At 41.2% G+C, this 18,426-nt stretch overlaps 1 protein-coding gene and 1 non-coding gene across 2 annotated transcripts; both read right to left on the minus strand.

Annotated features, from left to right (window-relative positions):
* Nucleotides 1-4,037: 4,037 nt before the first annotated feature.
* TOMM20 (translocase of outer mitochondrial membrane 20) lies at nucleotides 4,038-17,095 on the minus strand. The gene is made up of 5 exons (XM_055001361.1): nucleotides 16,881-17,095; nucleotides 12,914-12,960; nucleotides 12,396-12,477; nucleotides 8,802-8,944; nucleotides 4,038-4,444 (listed from the first exon to the last, which is right to left on the minus strand). The coding sequence occupies exons 1-5, from the start codon at nucleotides 17,002-17,004 to the stop codon at nucleotides 4,400-4,402; spliced, it is 441 nt and encodes a 146-aa protein (XP_054857336.1). The 5' UTR covers nucleotides 17,005-17,095; the 3' UTR covers nucleotides 4,038-4,399.
* Nucleotides 14,876-15,015, minus strand: LOC129346018 (small nucleolar RNA SNORA14). Its single transcript, XR_008598681.1, has one exon. It is a non-coding gene; the product is annotated as a small nucleolar RNA SNORA14 (small nucleolar RNA).
* Nucleotides 17,096-18,426: the final 1,331 nt, after the last annotated feature.

The raw sequence follows: 18,426 nt of genomic DNA on the forward strand, positions 1-18,426 counted from the left end.
CAGCTAGTTCAAATGCAGAGAATTAAAGAACACCAGAGAGAGGAAGAGGGAATCTGCAACGAAGATGGATGCTTAATCCCCTTTCCCAACTTTTCTGCTCTGAAACATTTCTCCCAGCTACTTTTCTCTCACAGGTTTCCAAGTGCACATTTATCCTTGTAAACATGTATCTGGCTCTCACAGAAGGAAAAGCAGTTTATGGGAGCTGTCTGAAGAGTAGTAGTAAATAAGAAACCTTTGCAAACACACACACAGCTGTTTCTCTACTCAGAAATCATCCCTTCCTAAAGTGGTGGGTGGAGGGAGTTAGCAGGTAATAGTTGTTGGAATGGGTATTCTGATCCCCACCTGCACTCCAGAAGTATGTCATGTTTAGTATGATGCATGACGTGGGAGGTACAGGGCAGAGGCTGTGAAGCATCCACCAGTGTTCACTTTTTCTCTGGTGAAAGACCTTGCTCTTGCACTTTTGGCGCAAGGGCCAAAAGTGTCCTAACACCAGATTGGGCAGGGGCGCGGGGGAGGTGGTAAGGCCAGCAAGCTTCTGATCTATATGTAAGAGTATTACTGGTGGTTTTGTGGTGGGAACTGGAGAGCAAGCCCTGAAGTCATCTTTGGTTCTAATGGAGGGAAACTTCCAGGGAGACATCAGGAACAAAAGGGTATGCATCCAAGCACCCTTTTGTCTAGTCCTAGAAAGCTCGTGAGAGGGGATCTCAGTAAGCTCAACCAATGGAGTGTAAATGCTGGCCTACCTACCCTCTGGCAAGGAATACCTGGGGATGTTCAGCAGAGCGCAAGTTAACTCTACCTAGCTGTTTTATGTTCATTTTTCAGTGAATCCTGCTATATTTCTCTTTTTCTGTAAGGCATTTTCTATCTGTGCTTCTTGATTAAATACGGTTTAGTGAAAAAAAAAACTTTTAGCAACCCAAAGTAACTTCTTAGGGGAGAGGGGATCTTTTTGGAAGACTCCCATCCATGCACTCCTAGATAGCTTGCACTACTCAAGCCTCCTTGAAATAGAATGGTCCTGATGGACAGCTCTAGCCCAAGCTGAGGAGGATGGGATGGAGGGAGCAAAGGGGGGAAGCCAGAAAAGTAAGCTGGATGTCTTCCCTTTCTCACACATGTGCACACACTGGAAAGAGGCAGGCCAGAGACCACCTCTCCCAGTAGTCTTACTAGGAAATCCATTACTGGAGAATCTCTGGTGGTGGCCAGAGATTCTGGTGGTACCAGATTCTGGTCTATTTAGAAGGCAAGGAGCCCAAACTAGCTAGTTTCCCACAAATCCTGCCCTCTTGGCCTGGCTGGGGTGCTGAGCAGGAAAAGGGGGTGAGCCAAGTGCAGAGAAGCAGATTGTGACAACGTGCAGTTTCATCACAGTTCACATATTCATTTGGTTCTCCCCTGGTGCAGAAGCAAACTAAGTGAACTGATAAATATGTTGAAAAGTCAGTTAACCCACAGTGTACACTATAATACGTTTAAAAGGCAAACATTAATCTGTAGACGACCAGATGTGGATTTCAATACCACCAATATGCTGAAACACAGCTATCTCTAGCTGGGATCTCCCCGACTTCCATCTCTGTTGGTAGTATCTGTAGTAGTTTTTCTTGGATATGTCATTGCTGTCTCAAATTCAGTACAGCAGCATAGAACTCATCTTTCATCCTAGGCCACTTCATAGTTAGTCCTTATAAGCTAACATCACGATTCATCCCATTGAACAAGTTCAAATCTTTGGTTTTATTGATTTTAAAATTCCTGAATACTCACTGCTACAAATCTTTGTTATACAGATACTCCTGTTATATAGTGGAACATATTTTAGCCCTCCAGGAACAAAACTCTGGTATTTGACAAACTAGGTTATCTTGACTGACATTTCTAAAATACCATTATGTAAAAGGAACTTTCTTGCCTCTGTACATATGACAAAAGGAACACTAGGTCTCTCACAGAAAAGGTATGGGGTCTTATGTATCCAGGTGATCCACTTAACACACAGAAAAAGTATGACTTTGTAAATTAATCACAAGAAAAACACTAAAAAAACAGCATGAGGACTAAAAATTAATGTTGAGAACAGCTGAGTGGAAAGGGAAAAGGATATTAACCTGTTCTATGCTTCCAGAATCTCAAGAGGATTCTGGAGGGGAAGATTTTGGGGGCTGACACAGGTTTTCCAAATTGTTCCCATATTTTTTGTAATTCTTCACAGATCCCCCACTTCATAGCGAGCCCAATGTAAAAGTATGTGGAAATACAATATGTTCAAGTAATACCTCTGATGTAGCACCCACTGTTTTCCTCAGGTTGCAGAATCTTTATGAATTTTTATTCCAACATCGATTTCAGACTCTGGTCTAGCAGCACAGCTTCCAAAACTTAGCGGAAATCAAGTGAAGCAACTGATATGCTGCCCTTCAGAGCTTTATGGTGGCTGACTGCCATTGAGAAGTTTCAATAAACTAATTTTTTGTATTCTGTAATCTGAGATACTATGTATTAGCTAAACAGTTATTTGTTGAATTAACCACCTCTGTGACCTCTGAGAGCCTTTTCAAAGGACTAAGAACAAAATGGTCTCTAAGAGTCACCACTCTGCATTCTTATGCAGATTTCAGTTCAGGTTCTTCTGTAGCTTTTATAAGCTTAAACAATTACCTGCCTAGTGTGATGACTGCACATTTTTAGTCATCTTATAACACATCTGGATAAGCACAATATCTCATCACAAACATGTTAACATGTAATTTTTACAGTAGTCCTGGATTAGATCACATTACAAAGCTTTTTTTAAAAAAGTCTTATTCAGAGAAAATCCTGAGGCATTTTTGCTCAGATAATAACAACATTCGATTTATATACCGCCCTTCAGGACAACTTAACGCCCACTCAGAGCGGTTTACAAAGTGTGCTGTTATTATTCTCACAACAATCACCCTGTGAGGTGGGTGGGGCTGAGAGAGCTCGGAAGAGCTGTAATTTACCCAAGGTCACCCAATTGGTTTCAAGCAGAAGAGTGTGAAATCCAGATTAGAGTCTGGATTTCTAATCTCCAGATTAGAGTCCTGCCACTCTTAACCACTACAGCAAACTGGCTCTCCATTTAGAGTGTGAACCTTTAGCAAAAAATTCAGCGTCAGACCAGTTTGGTTTTCTTTATTGCAGTAAAACTCCTCAAGAGAAAGCTAACAAACATGAAGGAAGTTTTCTAAAAGAGTAGAGTTTCTACAAATGCATGTAAGCATTTGTAGTCTAAGAGAGGGTGGAAGGGACAAAAAAACTAAAAGAAAAAGAAGGAAATTAAGAGAAGAGAATGCAGAGACATAGGCAAGGAAAAGAGGAAAGGAAGAGCAGTGAGGTACCAAAAAAAAAAAAAAACCCTGTAGCACAGAGAGAAAACAATGAATGCTCTTGAGTGCAAAGCTAAGAGTATCTGAGGGGTAAGGGGCAGAGATGCTAGTGGGGCAGACAAAGATAAAAGGTTAAAAGCAAGTGCAGAGATGCCTTTGGCAGTATACAGAGATAAGAAAGAATGCTATGAAATGTATAACAAGGCTTATAACAGATGGGGAGCAGTTATCAATGGGTGTGAAAATAAAGGGCTAATGAGGATACAAGACAGAGAGGGGAGGGGAGCTGAGTAACCTGTTGTAGGGCAGAGGAAAAAATAGCTAGGAGATGCAAAGGAGAAAAGGAAGACTCCTGAGCATAGGTCATGCTGTTAAAGTTGCTACAAATGTGCTTTCTTGTGGGTTAAACCCACTAGTTAGTAAAAAAAAACAAAAAACATAAAACTGATCCTCCAACTTTAGCCGTGTAACCTATAATAGTTCTATTGTTATACTGTTCTACATTTTATTACCCTAACGACTTGCTGCTTTTAATTTCAACTCATTATTTCACACATTTAATTTTTAAAAAAAATAATCCTGGAAAACTTCCAAGACATGCTGAGACAGGCTAGCAAGTCCACTATACTTTAATACTCAAATAAACACGCACACATAAAAACACACATGCACAGATAAATCTTTATTGCCTTAGCTTTATGTTCTTCAAAAATGAGCATGGGGTATTTTATGTTGTAGTTTTACTTCTTTTATATGTACAATGATACAACAGCATTAGTAATAAATGGCATTAGTGGTACCTTATAACTCAACATGGTGTATTTATAAAATGGATTTATCAAAATACACTTTGCACTAGATAATAAATAAAGTCCAGCCAAACCAACCTACTCAAAGTTAACATTAACCTTGGTAGATTTAAATGTGATATACAGTCCATTATGACTATGTTTGTTCCTTTATCCACCCCCCCCACCCCCCGATGCTCATCTTTTGGGCTAAGGAAACCTTATCTTTCCTCCTGTGATTTCTCATTCCACATCATCTTCAGCCAAGCATTGTGCACTTACAATTCTCTGTAAAACAAAATATTGACACAACTGTAGAATAATATCATGAATGGTATGACTGGAAGGAGCTGTAACAGTTAAAAGATTTTCGATACACACTACTACCCCAATAAAATCATCACTACTTCAAAAGCAGCAGTCGGGTAGGAAGTGAAGAATATCCAAGAAGCTCTAATCAAATTGTTTAAGATTTGACTGAGCCAACATCGGCTAAATATTATTCACGTCGGACCCACAACAACCATCCCTAGAAACATCATTGCTGTCAATATTTACTCCACTGCGATCAAATGGTTTGAAATTAACAGAATTAAAACCAACAGGAAATCTGAATAAAGTTAAATCCTTTAATTTTAAACCAGACATGAAGGCACAACCAACCATTCTGAGCCTCTTTGATATAGACAGTTATATGAGACAAAAGATGCTAGAATACAATCTTTTCCTCCCTCAGTTTACAAAATTAATGCTCAATTTAATTTTGACCAGTCAAAAAAGCTAATTTGATATTTAGGATATAAACATACATAAAACTGTGGTCATATATCTCAGAAAGCATAGAAGGAGAAAGATCTTAAAAGATGAATCCAGATGTCCTGGTTTGCATCAAGCTCAGAATCATACGGCTACTTTTCAAAACTGTTATTCTTGTTTATGAAACTATAGTGGTAGATTCAAGAGAATTAAAAAGCTGGCAAAAATGGTACTGAAATTTACCAGGGCAAGGAAATATATCCATGAGTTAAAGCTTCTTCAATGCAAAAATGGATTCAAAAAGCTCTCCCGAGTTTTGAACTACATTAGGGAGCAATACAGATTCATCAGTTAATCTGGTGATGGACCAAAGATATGGGAAGCACTTGGTACAGAAGTGATTAAAACAGTCACTTAAGTACCTTTTCATAGATGGGGGGGGGGGAGATCTCTGATTCCCTGGTGTCAATTCCATCACAACTGCTGACATCATGGGAAATATAATTATTCTGATTACTTTTTTTAATATTCTGTAATCTGCCTTGAGTCTCAGTGAGCAAAGTAGGCTATAAATGAAGTAAAATTAGCTCTGAATGCATCAGCTGAAGCTGATAAAGCATACATGTTTATAAATGCTACAGATTAATTAATTGCCCTCATGCTTAATTGCATGAGGGCAATTAAGGCAATTTGCATCCCAAAACCAGACCTGAAAACAGATTATCTAGTATCTCTACCAATCAGTTTCAAGAAGCAGCTCCAGAAGCTGGGAAGGAGTCCATCACTTTGATCAAAGGTGGTACATTTGAGACAGATTAGTGATTAATTCAGGTCCTGGGGATCAAGTTTTAACTATGAGACCATGGTTCAGTACTTTTAGGCGAGACATTTTGTGTTAGATTTACAGGTTTGACTCAAGAGCCTCTGTGGTTTAATGTTTAGAGTGTCTGACTAAGATCTGGGAGACCCCAGTTTGAATCCTTACTCTGCCATGAAAGCTCGCTGGATGACCTTGGGGCCAGTCTTAGTCTAACCTACTTTATAAAGTTGTTGTGAGAATAAAATGAAGGAGAGCAGAATGTTGTAAACTGCTTTCATCTACACTAGGAAGAAAGGCAGAGTATAAATGAAGTAAATAAATGTGCAATGCTGAGACTAGGGGAACAACTAATGTTAAATAATATAGGGAAAGGCCTGCTGACAAGCATATCAAATAATGGTTAGAACTATTTATGTGCAGCCATCTTTAAACAGTTATGGGGTAGAGATTTAGGATTCTGCTTTATTAATTCTAAATGGAGCAACATCTAAAGCTCAATTAATTTTGTTTGTCTAACATTAAGATACACATTCACACATACACACAAGTTTATATCTATCAGCTGATATTCCCTGGAAGGACTCCTGTACTGGCTGAGTGGGACATTTCTGTTGATACCCCCCTCCCATACTATCCCTAGCGCTGTTGCTGGCGGTCTCCTGGGAAAAGTACTTCTGGGAGTAGGAGAAGGCAATAAATGGTTGTTCCAAGAGCTCTGCTTCATTTGCAGTTTTTGTTGTACAGAAGCAAATAATCTGTTTCCTGAAAATTTAAACAAGTTCAGCAACACTAATAATTTTAAGCACTGTAAATGTGTCACGGACACTGAGAGATCTCTGTCTTTTGGTGCTACACCTCTGAAGATGCCAGCCACAGCTGATGGCGAAACGTCAGTAACTACAATGCCAAGACCACGGCAATACAGCCCGGAAAACCCACAACAGCCATCGTTCTCCGGCCGTGAAAGCCTTCGACAATACAAGTGCATGTAGCTTTAAGAAACAGAAGTCCTCATTAGCCATTGCTAAGCAATCACAACTGTTTTGCCAGCATTCCAGGCTGGGTTTCTGTCAGTTAAAGCAGGAGGAGGGGCAGGGCCCTTTCCAGGGCTGTTCTGGCCTTTGAGGGACAATTCATCAAGGCAAAGCCTGGCAGCAACCACCAGACAACTTGCTACCATGTCACTTGCATGACTTACCCAGGGCCAACTGCTTACTACTATTCAACGTTAGCCACTCACAAAAGCCAGTGTAGTTAAGTGGTTACAGTTTCACATTCAGACCTTGAATCCCCCATTCTGATGTGGAAACTCACTGGGTGACCTTGAGCCAGTTACATATTCTCACTCTAATTTACATGACAAGCATGAGAGAACTGGCCATTGAGCCCTGGTATGATACTCAGTGGGCCAGTGCCTCCCCACTTGGACCAGGCCAGCCTTATGACAGAAGGGCTGAACCTGGTCTGCCTGAGCCCTATGCAAAGCCGGGGAGGCAGCCTGGAGAGGCAGAGGAGGTGCCACACAAGGCAAGGCCTAGACCACCTGAACCCCACATGAGACCAAGTGGGGAGGCAGCACCTAGTTTGGTCCATGCTAATACTGCCATAGATGAGATGAGGGGAACAGATCAACCAAAGCAGACCGTGAAGAGTTTCAAAAGGATCTCTCTAAACTGGGTAAGTGAACAGCAGTGTGGCAGATGAGGTTTTAATGTAGTTAAGTTCAAATTGATGCATGCTGGAACAAAAATTCTAACTTTTAAATATATTTGGCAGAGGCAGAGAGGGATAGAGATCTTGGAACTATAGTGGTAAGTTTATGAAAATGCCAATTCTGAAAAAAGCAAACTCCATGCTGAGAATTATTAGGAAAGGGATTGAGAATAAAATGGCCAATATCATAATGTCCCTGTATAGAGCTATGATGTGCCCTCATCTTGAATACTGTATACAGTTCTGGTGGGCATATCTCTAACAGGATATTGCAAAGCTGGAAAAATTGCAAAAGAGGGCAACCAAGATGATTAAGGGTTTAAGCACCCTGAGGAAAAACTAAAGATTTTCCGTTTCGGAGAGAAACAGTTACTAGCAATCCCTGGCCCCAAAGAGGTTTGCCTTGCTTCGATTAGGGCCAGGGCTTTGTTGGCCCTGGCACCCACCCGGTGGAACCCTCTGTCTTTGGAGATCTGAACCCAGCAGGAGCCAGGCGTATGGGGGACAGAGGGTGAGAGAGAGGGTGAGAGAGAGGGAGAGGGAGGGGGGGAGGGAGAGAGAGAGAGAGAGAGAGAGAGAGAGAGAGAGTGGAAACATGTACCTCCTGGTTGTCATCAGATGAATGGCCACCCTGCCCCGCAGGTCCTGTTGTTTAGAAACAGTGGGGAGGCATTGTGTGCGCTGTACTATGATGTTTTAATTTAATTTAACTGATACCATTGTTTTTATCTTTTGTATATCATTATGCTGTGGTACACTCTGAGCCCAGTTGTGGGGAGAACGGATTAAAAATCTAATAATAATGATAATGATAATAATAGAACAATTTCATTACTATTTTGTAATATCCTAGAACAGAGGTAGGCTACACATCACTATAGGCCACATCATACTCCCCTTGAGAGCAGACTGTGACCCTCTTTATGGCCCATGAAGCTTTTACAGTACTTAGTTATAGCTACATCTGCTGCATAATGCTGATGTTATAACACCCAAAACAGTCTGAAGGCCTTGGATGTTACCTCAGACAAACCCCACACCCCAAAGACAGAACTACATTTCTGCTTTAACATGATTGCTGGAAAACCTACTCAGCCTTGAAAAATGTCAAAGCCACACTGTAAGAAAGCCACCATTTCCTTCATTCCAGCAGGCATACATCCCTAACAATACTGTCTACCAACATAGCAAATTAAGCACTACCCTTTAAATGCTACCAAATACATTAAAATCTATTCTAGGGCCATAACCCCCATTAATTTGCTGTAACTTCTGAATGTACCAGGCTATAAATAAGCCCGATAGTTTAACTAAACCTACTTAAGATGAAAAAGATGTAAAAGTTACTTTTCATACCTGGCTAATTGTTGGGAGCTTAGTAAGAAGCATCTGGAAAACAGGTGGTGGAAGAGTCTGCTGTAGAACTTGTAATAACTGTTGTGGTTGTGCACACACAGCAATGGCATTTGTCAAGTGGTCAACCCCTTTTTCATATTCTCCTGTATAAAAATTTTAACATTATTACATTGGCTTTAAATACTACAAACTTCAAAGTGGGTTTGGAAGCACCAGTGATAAGCAAACATTTTTACACCCACCCAACCCTCACCATCAAAGCTGTCTTCTTCCATACATTTTAATGAGATTAAATATATAGATATATGCATAGGGCAGATCACTAGCCTGGAAATTTCAGCTTCATCTGCTGCCCAGCACGTTAGGATCTACTTAAGGCTTAGGTATTCATAACACCTGCTTCACTCAGAGACAGAGAACCAAGTAGGATGGTTCACCCGCAGAGCCGTTTAATTTCCAGAACGCTGAGGGAGAGGGGTGTTGGAAACTGGCTGTTACAAAGAGTGTTGGGAGACTGCTAGAGTTACGCTGGTGGAAGACTTGAGCCAAATCTGACAGAGAGTAGCACAGCTTATTCAAAGGCATATGAGGTGATAATGGCAAAGAAGTCTTTTTCTTCACTGCTATTGCATTAGCTGAACCCTATCTAGCTTTATTATTTAAAGATTATTCAGAATTTGTTGACTCCCAAGTTTCAAAATTTTGTAATCTATTAGTTTTGGTTGCTGCTTTGCTGAGATGTTCCCTCAGTAAAGCATTATTATGTACCGTCTGGTCAAATTTATATTGCTATCTTTTCTCCTGTTTCCTTGATTAAGGTTAACAGGATCCTAGAAGCTGTGAAGTTAGCCACTTTGTAGCCTGGATCCCTGCTCCACTTTGTTGACTAAGTCATGCGGGGATAAGTTAAAGCAGGGGTCACCAACATTTTTCAGTCTGAGGGTACCTGGGAACTCTGACACAGGATGGTGAGTGGGAGTATGGTTATGCATAATGGCATTTCAAGCAGAAGCTCTGCTTAAGAGGATGCCTTCTTAAATGAACATATTGTTTAAAGTATTTTCTTGTATATGCACAGCTCACCTTCAGTCATGCAGTGAAGGTATCTGTACTGTGGTGGCAGCTGCTGCTGGAGCAACTTTTTAAAGATCTACGCAGCCAATCAGATCTACAGTTGGAACCCTGTTGGGCAAAATCCCCCACCTGGTCCTGCCCACTTTGTAAAAAACACTTGGCAAGTACCAGGAAAAGTGCCAATGAGCACTATGAGGGCCACATTGGGGTCCCCTGAGCTAAGGAGTCCTCTGACTAACACTGCCTTTTAACTTCAAGCAGGGGATTTTCCAAAGCCACTGAAAGAGGCTATTGTTCAACCTTTATTGGGAAAAGTGATTAATTATAGGCATGTATCAAACTTTACCGCTGATAGGTAAAGTTACTGAAAGAGTGGTGGCAGCACAACTCCAGGGGTTCCTGGTTGACACGTTTGGCCTTGATTTGCTTCAATTTGATTCGAGGCCAAATAAGAAGGGTCCTCCGAGTGTAGAACACTCTCAAACAAATTACAAACCTCTGGAAATTGGAAATGATTATTCAAAGTGGACTGAAAGGATTGGACGCTTGATGAATATTTATGAATATGTATTAGTTGTAGATTTTAAATATTTATTGTAGAATATTTATCACATTTGAGCACTTGCACTTTTGTATGAATTAAAAATATAAAACATTACAAAATATATTAAATATATAAATATAACCTTCGAGGTTTGTAATCAATTTGATTTGGGACAAAGGCTGCATGAGTAGCTCTGGTGGCCAGCATTCAGTTACAGCCAATAAGCAAAATGCACCTTTCCTGATCTTGTCTGTTTCCTTTTACATAGTTGATCACTTAATTCTATTAAGATGCCTTGAGACTAGTGTGGATCTGAAAGCTATCATGTTCATATAAAAGCTACTGTAGACAACTCAGTACCATGGGATCTATCCTGTGGAATTATCCTGGCCAGTAAGACAGAGGTTCTGGAAGGCACTGCCTTGCCCAGCCTACATGGGGCAGTGGTGAAGCTGATAATTTTAAATAAGAAAACAGAACTCTTATTAGGTCCTGCTTTCTTGTTGAAAGATCAAATTAATGCAGTTGTGATAAGTGCATTTTTCCCAGCTGCACTTAGTGCAGAAAGTGCCCCCCCCCAACTAGATTCGATCTCTGTGACTTTGAGAATAGGCTAATGCAGTGTGATATGTGAAGTTTTCCTTGAAGGAAATCTGAAAGCAGACTGGTACAGGGTGTAACCATTCTTTTACTTGCTTGGAGTAAAGATCATACTACCCCAACTGTCCTCTGTCAGGAGTATTCCTGATTAGGAAGAGTTTCAGCACTTTACAGAGATTTTGAGGGCAACTGATATGAAATAGAGGATTGCACACATGTGCATGTGACAGAGAGGTGTTTAGGGCCATTTTATGAATTTCTGATCTTTGTACTTATGCTTTAATTCAGGGATCTCCAATGTGGTGCCTCTGGGTACCATTGCGCCTGCCAATTTCTCCTCTGGTGCCCTCCTCTGGGTGGGACCAGGTGGGGCTTTTGCCAAACATGACTTCTTATTGGCCATTAGAGATTTGATTGGCTATGTAGATTTTTTAAAACATTGCTTTGGCAAAAGCTGTTTCCATAGCACAAGGATCTTCACTGTGTGACTGAAGTTAAGCTGTAGCAGCCATTCTGTGGCTGTCTCCACCTCCTGAGGCAGCCATTTTGTTGCTATGCTCACTTACACTGCGTCACAACTCCAAATTTGCTCATAGGCTCAAAAAGGTTGGGAACTCCTGCTTTAATGTATGGGTGTGATTCTCCCTGAATTTGGCTTTTACCTTGAGCTATCATTTGAGAGGGTGAAAGGAGTATAAATAGTTTAATAAATAACTATACTTGAAATTGTAAAGGCAAATCCTGTTCCTTTAAAAGAAATACACCAATAAAGCAACTTTATGCAGGTAAATAGTAGCCTCATTACCAGATATTTCTCACACAAAAGCTGGTCTTCCTAATGTTGTGTGTTCCATGGAATAATATGCAAGTTGTACAATTTCTAATACCCTGACCTGGATACCCAAGTGAGTCTAATTTTATCAGATCTCAGAAGCTAAGTGGGGCAGGCCTTGGTTAGTAATTGGATGGGAGACCTCCAGTGAAGACCAAGGTTGCAGCGGAAGGCAATAGCAAACCACCTATGTTAGTCTCTTGCCATGAAATCCCCACCAGGTGTAGCCAGAAGTCAGCTGTGACTTGAGGGCACTCGCCAACACTATTTCTAATAGTCTAGAAAGAGCAGACACTTGTATTCCGCCACTCTGCTCAGTGAAGTCTGAAGCATTCCTTCAACTTAAATTGTTCTTCTACTTTGCTGTGCAGAGTGGCCGGATTACATGCTATGAATGATTCAAGATATAGTTGATAGTAACTTAGAAACAGATTTAAAGCAGATTTTTAGTTTCATTCAGATGACAATTTCCCAGGCAGTCATTTCAAAAACTGTATTTCGACGCCTTTTCTTGTCCCCCTATTTTAGAGAGATTTGCAACAACCTTGAGCTAGTAATTCCTCTCCAAGTTGTATCTCTTCAAGGAAGAACTTCTGAATTGCTTCAGCATCTTTTAGATCTGGTAACTGTAACAGAGATATTTATCCAGTCAGCCATTTAAAAGTCACAGCAATCCCTATACATAATTTTAAATGCAGTACGGAGAAATATTTACAAGCTTCAAGGAGATCACTTCATTTTATAAATGAAGAACAAAACGCTTAACTAGAAAAATTAAAATTTCATCGTCAGAGTCAAATGTTTAAATATAGACAAGGCAAAAATGCTCCCGATCATTTTGATCAGGTTATAAGTACTCAAAATTGTTACAGAAATGAACTACATCTGGCACTATTTCATTTCCAAAAAAAGGGAGAGAGAGGGAGAAACAATTCAAAGTCCTTACTGGAAAAGTTGCAAGTATAGTACATTCAATCAAAGCCCATTTTTAAGAGAATTCTCTCATCCCATCAATTATACAGCAATGTAAAAATTAAACTAAATACAACAAACTATTAATACCTTTGAAAGTCCTGCTCTTTCTTTGGCAAGCTTCTGTTTCTTCCTTCCTGTGGGTAACACACCACACACTTTCAATTTATATATTATATAATAAGCAACAGATTTGCACTTGATAAGGACTTATTGATTTTTCAATCATGTTACTTGCATCCAAAGTTGACGGGTGAGTAAGAAAACCACTGGTTGCACATTGTGAAATTCACTATTGACGGTGCCGGACAAATTTCCACCCACCCACATAAATAAATACAATCACTAACACCAAGCTATAGCTGTAAAAGGCCATGCAAGGGCAAAACCCAAACGATAATGCCCTCTCTAGTGCAGCCATCGCCATCCTCATTTCCATCAGCTGCAGCACCACTGCTTCCTCCTTTGCCCTGCAAAAGTAGAGGCATGACTGGCAAGCCTTCAAATAGCAGTTTGGAGGGCAGAGGAGGGTGGATGCTTTCACGGTAGTACACGGTCAGATAGGTGTTTGGCAGAATGGATACTGTCCCTGCCTTGATGCAGGCAGAGCTGGCCAGGCAGGAGCCTGGAGAAAGCTACCAAGAGGCAAAACTGGGAAAGGAGATGGCTTGCTCTTCTAACTCTGGGCCACAGCTGCCTGCTACAGCCAACTCCACCCAACGCTGATCAGAGCTCTCCTGGGCAGCAAGGAAACAACAATCTAGCCCAGGGTTCCAGAGAACTCTAGAATTCTACAAGAAATTGCAGAACAAATAAAATATTTTTTTAAAATGTGGTGAAAAATCTCAAATATCCCTCAAAATATCACAATTATTCAGGTTATATTTAGTTGTATTGTGTCTGTGTTTCATATCTTTACAGAGCACAGACAATACAAATGACAATAATTCAGCAGTAACTGAATTGTGCTTTCCACCACCAACTTTTTCTGGCCTGTAAACATTTTCATAGGTAGGAGTTCCTCAGGATTTGAAAAATTAATTTAGGGATTCCTCCATGGAAGAAAGGTCTGGAAGCACTGGTCGAGCCTCTGGTGGCCGGTGGAGGTGAGCCAGGAAGCCCAAGTTAGCCTGGTTCTGCCTCCTCCTGTGTCATCTTGCCCCAGATTGTTTCTGCTTGTGCTCAGTGCCCTTTCCACGGAGTCAAATGAAAGCAGTGTAGTTAAAACTGATCATCTTCCCTTCTATGTCCTTGTCCTTTTAAGAGACACACTCTTCAACTAGTTTGTATCTTTACCTTTTAAAAGATGGCTTATTAACATGTTTAAAGAGGCAATTCTTCAAAGTTTAGCTCTTCTCTAGATTCTACAGAATTTTAATCTGCATTTTGGTTTGGGACTTTATGCATATAAATGCAGGCATGTGAATGCTAACTCTGTATATAATGCATGGCCTGATGATTAACTGTTACTGGTACATTTTGAACGCACATACCTTTAAACAAGAGAGCCAACACACACTTGGGTCTCGTCACAAACCTACTGCAGAGCAAATTAATATAATATATAGTAGGTGGTATACAACCTTCAGCAGAATAATAATGGAGGGGGCATAATCAATGATCTTTAAAAAAACAGGGGTATTAAAAGTGTGTTCCTGTTTTCAACTGTGAAATGTTGGATAGTATTTCATTTCAACATTAAAAAGATCAGCATAAATTATTTTGTGTTACTGAAACCTCATAGCTGTATCATTCCATTTTAAGTACTGGTTGAGCGGATGGAGCTGGCTCCTAAATCTTGACTTGATGTGTTCAGGCATGGCATGGCAATGATAAACGATGGTAGATGAATTATCTGCAAATTTCTTTTACATCTCATTAAGAAGCAATCTATAAATGATTATGAATGAAAGGTTTAGAATACTGCCAATTTTAATATTTACATTGCTCAGATAAGCCTCTAGACCAGAAAGTGGCTACTGAAGACTGGCTTACAAATTGTTACAATCATAAACTCAAAAAGAATGTATTATATTACTATAATTGCATGCATGTTCCTGTTGCAGATGTGAAATAATGCAGAACAATAACAGAATATTCTGCATTTTGGATGGCTCTACATTTTTCTTTTGCATTCATCCTTATCCTGGAAGTTGTAATAGCAACAATACCAGGAGGGTTTGAGAATGCACACTTTATCTCTTCCTACTAGAAATACTATACATAGAGGAACATCAAAGTCACAGTGGAAGACATTTCACCCTACTCTTTGAAAAGGCTGAATTTCAACACATATTTGGACCACTGTAAGCATAAACTAAACCTCTTATTCAAAAATCACAAACGATGATGATGGAAGCTTTGACTCTCAAAAGCTTATACTCAGAAAATCTTGTTGGTTTTTAAGGTGGTACTGGACCTGAATCTTCCTGATCTACTACAGACCAACATGGCTACTCGCAAAAAACAGGAGTTTGAGACAAGCACAAACTTGGTTTAACGCCTCCCCCCTCCCCTTGTACACAAAACGTTTGTTCCAGTATGTGAATGTGAGCACTGCAACAGACTGAAGCTTGCTTCTTTATTGGTAATCAAGACCCTAAACCAGCATTAAACTATGGCTTAGAATTTCAGTTCCTGGAGAAAAACCAAACAGCAAGTACCTGAGTTCAGACTGCAGTGCTTAGTTCTCGCGGCCTTCTTACATGCCCAGGGTAATGCCTATCACCACCGGAGGTCAGGTAGCAATTTTCCATAGGCCATTTTGGTTAGGGATCTTGGAGGTGTTTTGCCATCTTCTGGGCATGGAGCAGGGGTCACCGGGGCAGTGTGTGTGCATGTGTGTGGGGGGGTAAGTTGTGAATTTCCTACGTTGTGCAGGGAGTTGGACTAGACGACCCTAGAAGTACCTTCTAACCCTATGATTCTATGATCAGAATGAGGGCTTCTGAAATCAAGATGTCTTCAAATGTAGCTCTGGGCTCAAGAGGAAGGAAAAGGGGATAGGAACATGCAAGGTTGACAAATGAGGTTTGTGCTTGTCTCAAACTATAGTTTATTCCTAGTATCTGAATACCGCTGAGGTAAACAGGCTAATTTAGCCTCTGGAACTGGGGGAGGGGGGTCATTTTAGATTATTGATTAAGACACTTAAAACTTTAAACATTTCATACAATTTTTATACATACTTAAGTTTATATAATATAGTCTCAAATGTGGTAAGCATCTGCATGCACTGCTTTTACCACTGTGTGTACACAGTAATAAACACACTACACATACACATTCATCCAAACAAATTGGGGTTGGATGGGGGCCTAGATGAGAAAGGGGATCTTTGATGATAAATGAAACAAAGGAATTAGATAAACTCTTGACGCCAGCAGCCAACAGAGTGATAAGAGTATTCAACTAGGATCTAGGGGGCTGAGTTCAAATCCCAGCAATGTTACAGAAGCTCAGTGTGTGGGTGACCAGTCACTCTCCCTCGTCCTAACCTACCTCAGTCACAGAGATCCTACATTCTAGTTGTATCTGAAGAAGTGAGCTGCGACTCACAAAAGCTGATACCCTACCACAAATTAGTCTTATCAGTACTACTGGACTCTTGCTCTTTTCTAGAGATTCTACCGAGAGGATTTAATGGGCGAGCAGGAAAAAAATGTTAGAAGCCACTACGGGCGGGGGGAGAAGCATGCCAATACCCAACGATATGAACACAGAAGACGTGTAAGCCTGAGACTTCCCCTAATTTCCATTCATGTTCTGAGGGGAACATTAACCCTATTTACAGGAGTCACTCTCAGAAGAAAACGGCCCTTCGGTGCAGTCCCCTCACTTTCCTCTCAGAGGCGTCCCGAGAGCAGGGAAAGCAAGGGCGGGACTTCCCTGCGCTACGACCCCTGTCCCTTCCCCACTAGCTAAAGGGAAGGAAAGCGCGGCTGTCACGTGCCATCAAAAGTCTGCGACGGTTAAAGGGTGGCGCGGGGAGAGCGAGCAAGCTCGGGGGGAATCCAGCAAGCGCCTCAACCACGAGGAGGGCAGCCAAGTGACTCACGTTCCCGCAGCCGGTTCTTGAAATTAGGATCGCTCCTCCTCTTGCGGTCAAAATAGATGCAGTAGCCGATGAAGAGGGCCCCGCAAAGGCCCGCGGCGATGGCGCTTGTCCTGCCCACCATCATCCTGCCCCCCAATCCGCCGCGGAGCTACCGCCGTTTTCTCGGCCGCCTCACGCTTCGCAAGCACCTTGGAGCGGGCGCAGCAGAGAAGGGCCCCGCCCACCGCCATATACGTCATCAGATCGCGACAACGAGTGCATTATTTTTGTCTGAGCGCCCAAGGGGAAAAAAAAAACAAAAGAAGTCCAGCACGCTCTGATTCTGCGCTTGCGTCATCTTACTGGGCCAGTTTATGAGGGGCCTGCCTGTGTGCATGGCGCGTGTGTCAATAACGCCTTTCCCCGCTTTCTGACCTCTCTTTATGTACGTTGGGGGAGTCACGTCGGCTTTGAAAACAGAGCTCGCCCGCAGGGGTACCGCAGAAGATTCGTTTTGAATCTGAAGGCTCTTTATGAGGCTGGATGTTCAGCAGAGACTAGAAAAGGAGGGGGGAGAATGTGCATGTGTACGCGTTATGTCCCTTCCGGCTTATGGCGACCCGTTGAATTAATGGGCAATGCTAAGCCACCTGTGAACGTTTGTTGCTTTGAAAACCTCAGGGTCAACGTAAGTGGGCTGCGATTTGACGGTATTTCATACACACATGGATTAACAACACCGAATACTACTATCATTGACGGCCCTGCTCATCTCATATCGGATCTTCCTGTTTTCTTTCTGCCTTCGACATTTCCTGGCATCTTTCCTAGCGAGTCTCCTTGTCTTCTCATGATATAAACAATTTTTAAAAATAAAAATCCCACTTATGTCTCTTTTTGGCTGTCATGGTATCTGTATAACTCTCCTCCAGCACATTTCAAATGAATCAATTTCTTTCTGCCAGCGTTCTTCATTGTTCAACTTTCACATCTATAAATGAGGGATAAAATTATGTTTATCTCGATCCCAAGTGATACTTACTTATCCTTAAGGATTTTTTTTTAATTCCTTCGGGGCTGCCCTCCCCAGTCTCAATCTCTCCCGATTTCTTGGTTGTAGCTAATTTAGCTGAAGAATAGAAAAGCTTTTAACTTTTTCAATTTTTTCATTGGCAACCTTAAGTGTGCAGTTCCTCCGTATTTATTACTTTCGTTTTCGTGATATTCTATAATGCTACTGTGACTCTTTCAGTCATAGAAACAGAGCTAGAAGGTACCTCATGGGTCATCTAATTCAGTCATTGCAGAAATTCACAGCTATTTCCCCCCTTCACCTTCCCCAGTGACCCCTGCTCTATGCCCAAAGGAAGGTAAAAAAATCTCCAGGATACCTCACCAATCTGGCCTGGAGAAAAATTCCTTCCTGACCCCAAAGTGGCAATTGGCATTTCCCTGGGCATGTAAGAAAGGACCATGAAAACATAGCACCAGCTTATCCCCTCTAAGTACATTCATATTAAGTCATAGAATCATTGCAGTCAAGTGGCCATCTACCCTCTTTTTAAAT

This window comes from Eublepharis macularius, chromosome 1, assembly GCF_028583425.1.
Source record: "Eublepharis macularius isolate TG4126 chromosome 1, MPM_Emac_v1.0, whole genome shotgun sequence".
NCBI lineage: Eukaryota > Metazoa > Chordata > Lepidosauria > Squamata > Eublepharidae > Eublepharis > Eublepharis macularius.